Genomic DNA, 12,240 nt, shown 5'->3' with positions numbered 1-12,240 from the left:
AAAAAATGTAACATAATGCAAAACATGATTGAAATTCTACTTACACAAAGAGGAGTTACTGTACAATTTATGATATGATAAAAATCACTGTTGTCATGTGAAAACCTTGTTGCCCCAATTTCATTTAACTTCCATATTAAAAAGTCTATAAACTTTGGTCTTGTGCAATCTTTTCAAAGCACTTGGGATAAACTCATCAATGCATCATCAACAAATCTTGGGCTGTTTTTCATCCTATACATCCATATACATTTGACATTTTGGAGACACAAGGTTTTTACTTTGACAGTGATGATAAAGTACAGTATAGATTAATTGTTTTTGTCCCAGAATGTAAACCCAGGGTAGAGAATAGAAACCAAAAGTGATAGGCACCATTCATTACATGAATTACAAAATATCATTTAAGAGAAATACAAACCTTAGCGTTTTGAAAAGCACAAAATCATCCCAATGTAAAATAGCCAAAATCCCCCCCCAAAAATTGTAAATTCCAACTGTACCACAATATAATAACATAATAGGAATACAATGATATTCAATAAAATGTAGACTAGGTGTAATATATATAGATTTGTAGCTGTCATGTTAGTTATGACTTGCTTGACAAATTCCACCCATCCATGCAACATTTTAACAAGATCATGACAACATGAAAGCAACCACTGAGCCACAAAAGCATCCTTTGAGAATTATACCTTGAATCAAAGCCACATCATATAACATGACAGTTAACCATGAAACATAAGTGCCTGGTCAACAATACATCTAAAGCAGGGTTAAACAGGGTTGAGCAGGGTTGAACAGGGTTGAACAGGACCTGCATTAGCTTTTGAAGTTAGTTAAATTCATTAAGGCCAAAAGATTCCAAAGGGTAAGAGGAATTCAGTGTTTTTTGTGTTTTGTTGCTGTCAGGGTGGAAAAGGCTGTGACGCAGCATTTAGACTATCATGGGACGCTAAAACTCTCCAGTGAAAGCCATTCAAATGAGTTTCTTTTAAGTGGCTTAGAAGTGGCTTAGATAAAACTAAAAATGTGTCAAAATGTCTCTACAGAAAGGAAAGTTTGTCAACTGTACTTACAGGGAGTCCAAGGTGGCCTCTGTCTCCTTTATCGCCTTTCTGACCGGTGGCTCCCTTTTCTCCTCTGATTCCTATGCCTGGCTCTCCCTGGAATGAAGACAAAATCAAATCTTCAATGTTCCAAAAAAGAGACTCATTCTTTCATGGCATATCTATGAAGTGGTGTAGACTGACCGTGTACTATACTGTATAGCTAAATGAAAATGTAACAAAATGAGGATATTGTTCAATGTAACGTAATCTCACCTTAGGCCCTGAATGTCCTTGAGGTCCCTGAAGGAAACAAATTTGGGTATCAGTCAACTATCTGACACACTCCTCACAAAAATGTCAAATAACAACCATGACTGGATTAACTGTGTAGGACTGCTATGGCCTTGACACTGGTTTATGCTTGCCATGTGGCCAAATGAACAGAAGTTCTTTAAGAACATGGATGTCCTGTGGTATTCATGCTTCTCACATTTCTCACGATGACCACCACCTGAAATCTCCAGTACTTAAATCATACTGTAGGAAAAGTCAGCCCTCTGCATCCTCCAGCAACAAAAAAATACTCATCTGAAGCAGTACCTATTTGTTCAGTCAATTCTCGACTGACACGTATTTACTAAACTACATAATAAATAGGTATGTTTCAAATCACAGGTAACTTCTATTATTTTGATTGCATGTACTCTCTTACATCAGTTCCAGCATGAAGCATGAACCAGCTATTAGTGTTAGCTTAGAGTTTAGGGACAACCAACATCAAAGATAAATTACTCACTGCTGGGCCAACTGGTCCTTGGGGTCCGGGAGGCCCTGGAGGACCATAGATCTAAACACACATACAAACAGAAATGGCAGGTTACACTTAAGCAAATTCATGTATGATTACTTCAACTCATGCTCTGATTCTTCAAGAAGGGCACAATCAAGACCAGTGGGTTAATGACAGAACCTTACCATTTCTGACCTTCCTCCCTCCCCAGACTCGCCTTTAGGACCCTGGAACAATAGATAGAAAAGGACACAAAAGGACCCAAAGTTGACAACATGTACTCTCACCAGAGAAATTATTAAGTGAATGAAACATTAAGCAATGGCTCTACTGCAAACAACAATGGAAGTGAATACACAATGTATTCTATAGTTTCCCCTTTGTCAGGTCAGACATTGCACACAGGATGATGTCTGAGGGGCACCATTGCGTACCATCGCGCCTGGTAATCCGATAGGGCCAGGGGCCCCTGTAGCCCCCTTTTCACCCGTAGGGCCATCTAAACCCTACAGAACAAGGAAGGGGGAGATAAGCATTACCATAATAGCAGAGTTTCAACTCAGGGATTGATGCGTTTTACGATAATCTTCACGTTAGAATCACAGCAAAATTTAGAGGTAGAGAGCTTTGTCTTTTGTCAAATGTAAATGTCAAAGCCTTATGGAATTTGCACAAATCTTTTAATAACTTTTATGTCAGTCTTTAGATAACATTTTCTTGAGCCACAACCAATTTCTTCTTAGCTGCAATGAAAAACTCTGGTCAGGGACGCAATGTTGCCCATCCTACCTCAATAAGTTACATTAAGATGCACAGTATGAATGACAGAATAAAGGTAAACTTTCAAGGTTAATAATTCATATATAACTGGCACAAATGCAGATAAACTGCATTAACAGTACATAGTGTAGGTTCTCTAAGTAACACCAGGCTACAAATAGCATGGGTTCTTGTATGGGGGCACATTTGGGATCCAAGCCATGGTGAATTAAAAGTTAAAGTTACTGTCATTGCTGGGGTCCCTTCCAACCTAGTGAGTCTCTAATTAGATAATAAGAGGGCATCCGTACAAGCCAAGGCCTTCCCTTCCCGCTAGATAATGACAGATCTGGGATTCAGGCTTTGGTGTGGGAAGCCCCAAGTGGTGGTGTGATGTGGTGTAGTGTGTGCTTAACCCAGTCACTCACAGGTGATCCAGATGGGCCCATGTCTCCCTTGTCTCCCTTGGGTCCTGGGAAGCCCATGAGACCACCCTCCCCTCGGGGACCTTCAGGACCAGCTGGGCCTGGGGGACCAGGTTCTCCGGGCTTCCCTCGCGGCCCCTGAAAACAGGCACAATCATAGTAATTGCTAATTCTTGCCTCAATACTTACACAAACCTCAACAAGTGATATTTCATTATTTTGTTATATACCAAAGATCTAATGTTGTTGAGTCCCACTGTCTCTTGACAGAGGCACTGGAACCAGGTCCAGTACTCACTGCTGAGATTATACTGTTAAAGAAAAACTAAACCCCAAACCCAAATCTCTGTGAAGCCTGACCTCTAATGGTGAAAAGTAGGGTGTCTGGTCTTTTGGGCCTGTGATGTCATCACCTGTTGCTCTCTATGGGTGGTGACAGCATCTGCCACCAAAGACCAGCCACCCTACTTTTCACTATAGGAGGTCAGGCTTCACAGACATTTGGGTTTGGGGTTCAGTTTCTCTTTAAATTTGAACTTCTCCACCCACAGCGCCAGAAGTAACTAGTATACATGACACCAGAATTGAATATGAGCAAATACGACGCATCATTAGCACTTCAGTTAGGTGGGAATGGGACACTGTCTGTCACAACCTCACTTTGTGATATAGGTTGATGTCTAACAAATGCCTTGGTGCATTACAAAAGTATTGACAGTGTCTTACCTTCTCTCCATCATGTCCTGGAGGTCCTGGTAGGCCAACTTCACCCTGGGGTAATACACAAAAAATGCTTTTATAAGAACAAAAAGGTGCAATATATTACATTTTCTCATCTAGATTAACAGAAATCAGAACATATGGCTTTTTCTCATTTAGAGTATCCTAAATCAAAATGTCAACATGAGCAAAAACGGCTATTACTGTAACAACTAAATATGAAACAGTTTTTAAAAAACACCCTAATAAGTACTTCCAAAATGAGTTTTTGCCAGGAATCTATCTGAAACCAAAACATAGGATCTGATATAACCCTTGGGACATGGCAGAACAAGGATGAACAGGTATGTAGGTGATGGTCAAGCCACCCAGACTGTTTACCACGAGTTTTAGTTTTAGGCCGATATAAATTGTTATTTTTTGCAATTTTATTAACATACAGTAAGTAGCATCATCAGCATACTTAAATGTTTCCTACCTTGGTGCCAGGGACCCCAGGAGGCCCTGGAGGTCCAGGTAAACCAGGTGGGCCCTAGAGTGCACAAAGGAACAATCACATTGACTCAACAGAAAAAAAGCCAAAACAAAAAACAAACAAGCAAAAAAACAAATAAAAAACCTGTGTTTGTGTATGCCATGGTAAAACCTGGAAAGTACTTACCATCTGGGGTATATTCCGAATATCCTGCAGAAACATATTAAGTTCAAGTTATTTTAAAATTATGATTATATAATTGTGATTGCTGATCAGAAATCTAAGAAAAAATACCCTCATGAGGGGAGACATACATTTTCGTTTGTTGTGGATTTCTGACTTTCCTGGCTCGCCTGTTGGGCCTGGAGGACCCTATACAGTGAAATATCACATATCACATTATCACATCACATTTGATATTCTCGTCATCAAGAAAATTACACTGTATATGTAAACTGGACATCTACCATATTAAACAAGTCAATTTTTTACACTAATTTGAAGCACTTCCATCATGAGTCTGGACTTACCCTTGGTCCTGCTGGGCCCTCAGGGCCTACTTCCCCCTAGAGGTTCAAAGAGTTGAAAGAAGTCAGAGCAGTTAGATTTCCCTTTACATACAGAAGATAGAGATAGTATTTGGAGAGCAAGCAACTCCAAAATGTCCCCTTCAAAAGGCAATGGGATAACACTTTTCATAATGTTCTCAAAATGTTGTTGCTTCTTACCTTGTTTCCCTGGTCACCTTTGTCACCCTGCAAAAGAAAGATAAATTTACATAATGATGGCTAAAGCTGGATATAATATATACCACTGCTGATGGATGCAGTGAATATCTATCCACAAACTAATCCCAGAACTTGATATAAAGGGTATGACTATGATGGTTACTGGAAAGGGTATCTCCATTATCCAATCTACAGTATATTCTGCTACCTTTGGTCCCATCAGGCCTGGCAGTCCTGGTGAGCCGGGTTCTCCTTTGATTCCTTGGCCTGCAATGCTTGGCTCTCCCTTTTCACCCTGCAATGCATACAGAACACAGTGTTAATTCAGTGGTGGATAAAACATAGTCCTTTAACCAGACAAGAGCATTTTCAAACAGGATTTGACTGATTTTGGTATTTGAAGGCTGTTTCATCTAGAACTGTATTTAAGTAACAGTGGAAAAAAAAAAAACTCATTTAGACCACCATGAGGCATTAAAACTGTCAATTAAAATGCTTTTTAATAAAACTGTAGTAGGATTCATAGCTCCTTAAGGCAGGGTAACACAATTAGCCCATTCAAAACTCTGAGAAATATGCCTACCTTTAAATCAAGAAACTGCAAATAACATTGGACAAATCAATGAATAAAAAAACCTCAATGAATCAATAAAACTAAAAAAGAAGCTGCAGTTAGTGACGAACCTAGCCCTAATTTACCCTACTCCTAAGGTCATTATCTTTCGGAACATACATACAATATAATGGGTCACACACACATCAAAATGGGTTGAAGAACAAACACCATGGTTACACTTTTTTTTTTCAATGTGACATGCTGAGATGGCCTGGCTCACATTGAGTTCAGATCTCAGTGAGCTGTGAATAGCATGTGGACAGCAATCTGGGCAAATTATCAATACATATAGTGGAATATATCTGTGTAGGAATATCTCCGATGGCTGTCCGATCAAACAGATCGCATTAAAATGTCATGTCTGGACACACATGTGGACACAGGTGAGCTCTGATCTAGCACATCTGATCCCAAAATCACACTGAAAAGACAAATGTAACCATGGACAAACATTTACATGAATGCACATTGTTAAGTGTGCAAAGACTAACAACAAAAGGATGCCCTTCATGTCTTGATTCTTTCACCTGCATCTAGCACAAACAATGAACAGCATCTCTTCACATCCCCACAGATCACAGCACATCCTTCAGAGAGGAAGAATGTCTTCCCCACGATCCATCGTCCTGTGATCCAATAGGCCTCAGAAGTCAGACATAATGTTGACTGAAAACCTCTGGCCAAATATGGAACTCTGAATCCAGTGCATTTTCACATGATCATCCCTGTCACAGTATGATGGCCTTAAGATGGCCTTTTTTATCTGCATGATTGTTTCTTTATAGAGACTGGATCCACTGACGTCTGCTGCTGCTTTTCAAAATAATGGTTTTGCTAACAAAAAGCTAATAGTGTGGCACACATTAAATACATAGTTGGCTGTTTTGTGACTGATTTTATGTAATAAATTTACAACAAGAACCATTCTTGCTCACTGATGAGTCATAAAAATACCTGGTAGCTAACCAGCTAGCTACTATGTTCATTTTTTTGTCAGATCTGTTCTCTTTGTACAATGACAACAAGTATTAAGGCAGGGAGGATGACTACAATTTGCAACAGGTCATCAAAGATGGCTTATAACTTAGCCGTTAGCAATCTGTTTTGTTCTTTATTTTTAAATTAGACCAATTGTGTTCAGGTTATAATGTCCAAATCTCATGAGTTATGTTGAAGGGATTAGGAAAATCCCATTCATTTCTCCCATAGACAATCGACATTTTGATGCAGAAGTCTCAGTCTCAATACTAACAAGGCAGAGACAAATGATGACATGACTTCTGAGGCATAAGGTAGAGGGAATGTATGAGTGTTGTTAGTAACTGATGATTGTCATGATAGACAAATGGCAGTGGACAGAAGACTGCAGAAGTTGGTATTACATTACAAAATTAAATAGTACCCAGTCATTAAGGCTAGCTAATTATATCATGGTGAAAACACTTCAGACCAATGCTGACCTGAACAAGCTCATAGCAGGAAAAGTTAAAGAAGCAAGTCCAGACAAATCTGCAGCTTTGGCAAGTCATAAAGACAAACAGCGACGTGACAAATGGCTGACTTTACAGAGGTCTAGTGACTAAAGAAACTTGGATGACTAACAGGTGGACAGCCAAACGATTACAATGTCCATTCCATGCCAGGCCTACCCTGTAGCCCCTCTTGCCAGGAGTGCCATGGGTACCTGGGATGCCAGCTTGGCCCTTTCCAGTGGAAGGAAGACTGAAGTTAACAATGTGTGGAATTAACTATTTGCGTTATGACTACCATGCACACACATTGAAAAGCTATTTTACCTTTCGCCCGGGAGCACCTGGAAAGCCTGGTTCTCCCTATGATGGCCAAGATGATGCAAAAGACAAAGATAGCAGGGAGAAGGAGGAAAGAAAGCAGTCAGAAAGTGAAAAGAGGGAGTATATTGCAGAGTAAAAATAGGGATAAAAGTCTGAATAGTGTTCCAGTATCAATTTAAAAAAAAAAAATAAAATAAAAAAATGCAGAAACAGCAAGCAGCATGCACTATTTATGTAAGTATATCATGAAGTTTAGATGAAAAACTGTCACTGATTAGTGTCTGTCATGTGCCAGCCACAAGATAATTAACCCTGTGAAATTGGTTGTTATAAATAGTAAGGAAAACACACTTGAGTTATTTAATTCATCTGTGTGTTTGCTCCCCTCTTCAATTGGCCAGATTAGCAAGTGGATGATCTAAAGATGATGTACAGTCACAGCTGTGACCACAGACATACAGATACAGGCACAAACTCTCTGGTGGGGGGAGCTTCAATGCAGTTCTTACAATCCTGTTTCTCCCCCTGGAATAGGTATGGTATGGACTGGTTGTCTGTTGAACTATCACGTCTCAGAGATATAGATAGAAGGCAGCAGTCAATATTCAAGTATTCCCATGTATGTCCATTTTGAGATGATTCACTTGGTCAGCTTTACTGCCTGAAATACTAGATCAAGTCTTAAAGAGGTAGTCTACCACTGAATCTGCATCAAAACTGTCCTTTTGCTTTGGAAAGATCATATGAAACAACGTGTGTTTTTGGCCTAAAGCTTTTACTAAGTACATTTCAAAAGGATAGTTCACCCATTTTGTTCTGTAGGACAGTAGTGGTGTTAACGTCCTCTTATTTGCTAACTGTTAGCCTCCTGCCATTCAGGTGGACATTCTTAAAAATGGCAGACCTAATCCACTTAAACTGTTAAATAAACAAAGTTTGAGTTTTCATGCTGTTAGCAGCATTTTAACAGGCTCACCAAAGAAAATTGCAATTTTTTCCCTATTAAAGATGACATTTTTCAAAACGGTTGAACTATCTCTTTCATGTAGTTATAGTTATACACACTGTTACAATTTATGCAGTGCAGTTCAACTGTCCTCCCTGCAGGAGAGTTTGCACTTCTGAATGAAGTATTGGGATTAGGGAATGCTCCATTCAGCAGCATTTAAAGGGAAACAGGATTCCAACAGGCTCCACCAGCTAAGCATTTATCAGACACAACAAGAATAAAGAAGTGGCTTTTTTGTGCTTTCCAATCAAATCATGTCTGGCAACACAACAGAATACACTGACTACCTTTAATCCTTGTATACCAGCCATTCCAATTTCTCCCTAAAAGGATCATCAACAGTTCTGGATTATGAACAGCTTGTAAACAGCTTTGATCTGATGTCATGCTTTGTTATTGTGCGTAACAAGCAGTTAGGACTGTCAGAATGCACCCAAGCTCAAACTAAACAAAGAGAATAAAGAAAGCCCTGGGAGGCAGCATTCATTTCATCAAAGCAGGCATTTTTTTGTATGGTCATATCAGGTTGCTTACTCAACCTGTCAGCTCTGCATGCAACTTTAAAAAGGTAAAAGGTGGAAAGCAAAAACAAAAGCACACGCTAATCTCTCTCCCACAGCTCCTTCACATTCAACTTCCCTTGAAGCAATCTGATCACAAAACGTATTTCAGTATATATGTATGTAATATAAATATATTTCAATAAAATGTAGTCTAACAGAAGATCCCAGAAATGTCATCTAAATGTAAAAATCAGAAACTACCACAAATCAGGATGTATCAAAGTCATTAATACAACTGCCAAGTTAGCAACAGAACAAAACTACCATGGTCTTTTCTTTACAAAACACTATCTTGAGACAGAGCTGTCTAAAAATCTGAAACTTGTCGGTACTGGCCTCAAAAAATGTCGTTCCATCCCTAACTGAGGGGGATCTGTTTGTGTGGTGGCGAGGGGCTTGTATTCATGCCCTTCTGTCAGGTGGAGATAGACGGGACTATGTCAGGATAGAGTGTCCGATAGTGTACATCGGTTTGTGGGCAGATGAAAGCATTGCTAGACCCCCTTATCCCCTGTTTCCCCCAAGAGGACACTAGTGGTGACGGCTGTAATCACATGGAAGGGTCCACCAGAGAGACCCTCCCTGACAACCAGCCTCCACCAGAACAGGAAACAGCGACCAGGCTGCTTTGATCTATGTCTCTCCTCCAATCAGGTTCTAGCACCCAAAACTCTGTCCTGCATCTGCTTCTGTGTTCATATCTTCTCCTCTATTCCTCTGTTTCTCTGTGCCTGTGATGCCCAGTGGGTGTACATTAATCTCTTCACTGAAATAATACCGACATGGGAGGAAATGCACCAGCAGGTTACCCAGTCAGCACCGTCCATATCCGATATGATGGGTATAATGCAGTTTATTGATCTATCTACACGATATTTGCTGTAAAATTGATCAATACCAAAATGGTTGTCAGCAGATAGCCCCTTAACCTGAATGCAAGTATTCATCAATACTCTATGTTACGATGGAGAGTTTTTGCGTCTCATTGTGTAAATGATGTTTTAGAGCATTTTCATCCATGTCAAGAACAAAATTATGGGGGTTTCAAATTGGTTATAATTGAGGATATTAAATTCAAGAATTCAAGATACTTTATTGTCATTGCACTGGTAAACAATACAATGAAATTTCATTTGGCACAAAAAGCAATCCATATAGCAGCTTATGTGTGATCCTAGAAAGTGCTAAGTTAATAATAATTAAATATCAACAGCAATTATCAGTGACTTCAGTTACAAAACAAGAACAAGAAAAAAAAAGTATTTTTCAATTTGAACACTATACTGTATATATTGTAACACTATAGTTCATTAATGAGCTATAGTCAATTCTTGACATAAACGTTAGGTAATTAAATTTATTTGATGTTATTTACTTGACTTATTTTTTCTTTGTCCACTATCAGGGGTCAAGTCAGAGGGTGGTTGTTGAAAACCTGTAGGCCTTTAAAGCCCTCTGAGATGGTAAACAGTGATTTGGGGCACTAAATAAATGCAAACTTTAACATAATTTGAATGATTAGGTTCAGAGTGACTATCTTAGAATGTGAGATTCACAATTTTCGAGCAAGTCTAAGTAGCGCAAGTACATACAGATCTGCGGCCACTGTGAACAATAATCGGACAAGGTGGGTGATGGGAGAAAATAATTGCTGTCTTCCCCTGCGCTCATAATGTCTTCTCCTGCTGGGTTGCTTATTGCCTCTCTCATTTTTCTGACAGGCGAAAGGCAGGAAGGCCTGTTTGTCCTATCTACAAAGTGCCAGTTTTGGCAAAACTGATTTCCTTAGCCACCCCTTCTTCCCCCATTCTACATTCTTCTATGTCATGAATCACACTGATTTTCTAGCATCCTCTTTTTCTTCCCACAGAGCCTGCAGTTTTAACCTCAAGGGAAATAAAATCAAAGCTGCTAGAGGTAGTCATACATCCGCCATTGCTGCCCAGTAGTGATCCACGCTGCAGTAATAGTGGAGTACATTTCCCTAAGACAGAGGAAGAGGAGACAAGGTTCACTTGCTAGTCTTGTCTGCTTCCTCCAAGGCTAGACGTGGGACTGCCGCCTGCTGGGAGCTTTGGAATTGAAGTGGTTGAGTTTGCAGAATAGTTGTGCTTTGTGGTCGGCACCATGTAGATATTAATTGTTATGACTTACGCCACAAAAACCTCTACCTGTTCCCTTTTATTTCAGTCTGGCAGAAGGAACCACCAGCCAGTTCTCTGGGATTATTTATAGAACAGATCTCCCATGGGTTGATGGGAGCCTCAAATCCTTAGGTGACCATATCGTAACTTAGAAGGATCGGCCTGCAAAAGCACTTTCTCGTTATTATAAAACAGTAAAAGCCTTTCCAGCTCACTGTTTCCTGTGGACACCACTGAATATGTGCTTCCCTTGAAGCCCCCCCTCCCCCATCCCTCCTTTTGACTTTCTCTTCCTCTTTCACCAATCTGTCCATCTGTGGGGCTTGATGGGGAAAACACTCACATGGTTGTTGCTACTACTGCCAGCACTACGGGAGTGTTGCCATGGTTACAAATCAGCTGGGACTCTTGGATGCTGGAGTCAGTCAGGTAAGGAGTACAACATTTAGAGAAATGTCTTCACTCTTTTATTTAGACATGCATCAAGGGACATTATTCAATAACTAACCCAACCCTATACCTAGAGATATGTCCTGATTAAGGTTGGACCAACACAGGTTAATATCTGTTGGGAGGTTGGTTGCCAGGAAGCTTGACACCAACTGAAGCTGCTGATTTGATCATTTTAATACCAAAAAAAAAAAACTAACAATATTGAGTGTTTCTTCACAGTTTTTGTCACTAATAATGTGGAAAAAGCCTCTGAAACACCATTATGGGAAAGTAAAATATTAATGATTAATTTAAGGGCCGGCTTTTGATTCAGCTCAATATATCTGTAAAACAATACAGTGCAACCCTATGTACTGATATACATCCAGATATGCCTGCCCTCGAATCAGAATCAGAATCAGAATCAGGAATACTTTACTGATCCCCAAGGGTATATTAGTTGAATTCAAGAAGAATGTGAAGGATTTCACTTGTTTGTGTTCAGTGCCAGACCAAAGCTCCAATTTTCATAATGGAAAAAAAATGCTTCTCAATGTTAACCAAGCACATTCAAATGATTAGTTGAAAAGAAACAAACACAATACAAACTTCTGAAGTACAATTTAGTCGAGAGATTCAACTGAAACCAAGTTAAAACTGTCTAGGCTCCTGCAGCGACATCTGTAATCTTGCCATGCACACAACCGTCCAAAAGCCTCAGAATGCCACAC

At 39.7% G+C, this 12,240-nt stretch overlaps 1 protein-coding gene across 1 annotated transcript in view; it reads right to left on the bottom strand.

The window, feature by feature from the left end:
- The window catches only part of col13a1 (collagen, type XIII, alpha 1), a 118,987-nt gene that overhangs the window by 14,000 nt on the left and 92,747 nt on the right, over positions 1 to 12,240 (bottom strand). The window contains 13 exon segments of the mRNA XM_030069933.1: positions 1,083 to 1,169; positions 1,329 to 1,355; positions 1,852 to 1,902; positions 2,031 to 2,072; positions 3,033 to 3,167; positions 3,756 to 3,800; positions 4,228 to 4,281; positions 4,411 to 4,434; positions 4,539 to 4,547; positions 4,549 to 4,596; positions 4,755 to 4,790; positions 4,953 to 4,979; positions 5,161 to 5,247. Coding sequence (XP_029925793.1) covers positions 1,083 to 1,169; positions 1,329 to 1,355; positions 1,852 to 1,902; positions 2,031 to 2,072; positions 3,033 to 3,167; positions 3,756 to 3,800; positions 4,228 to 4,281; positions 4,411 to 4,434; positions 4,539 to 4,547; positions 4,549 to 4,596; positions 4,755 to 4,790; positions 4,953 to 4,979; positions 5,161 to 5,247 — 672 coding nt within the window.

Source organism: Myripristis murdjan, chromosome 15 (genome assembly GCF_902150065.1).
Source record: "Myripristis murdjan chromosome 15, fMyrMur1.1, whole genome shotgun sequence".
Lineage (NCBI taxonomy): Eukaryota > Metazoa > Chordata > Actinopteri > Holocentriformes > Holocentridae > Myripristis > Myripristis murdjan.
The sequence above is the reverse complement of the archived record's forward strand: the minus strand, read 5'-3'. Positions and strand labels throughout refer to the sequence as shown.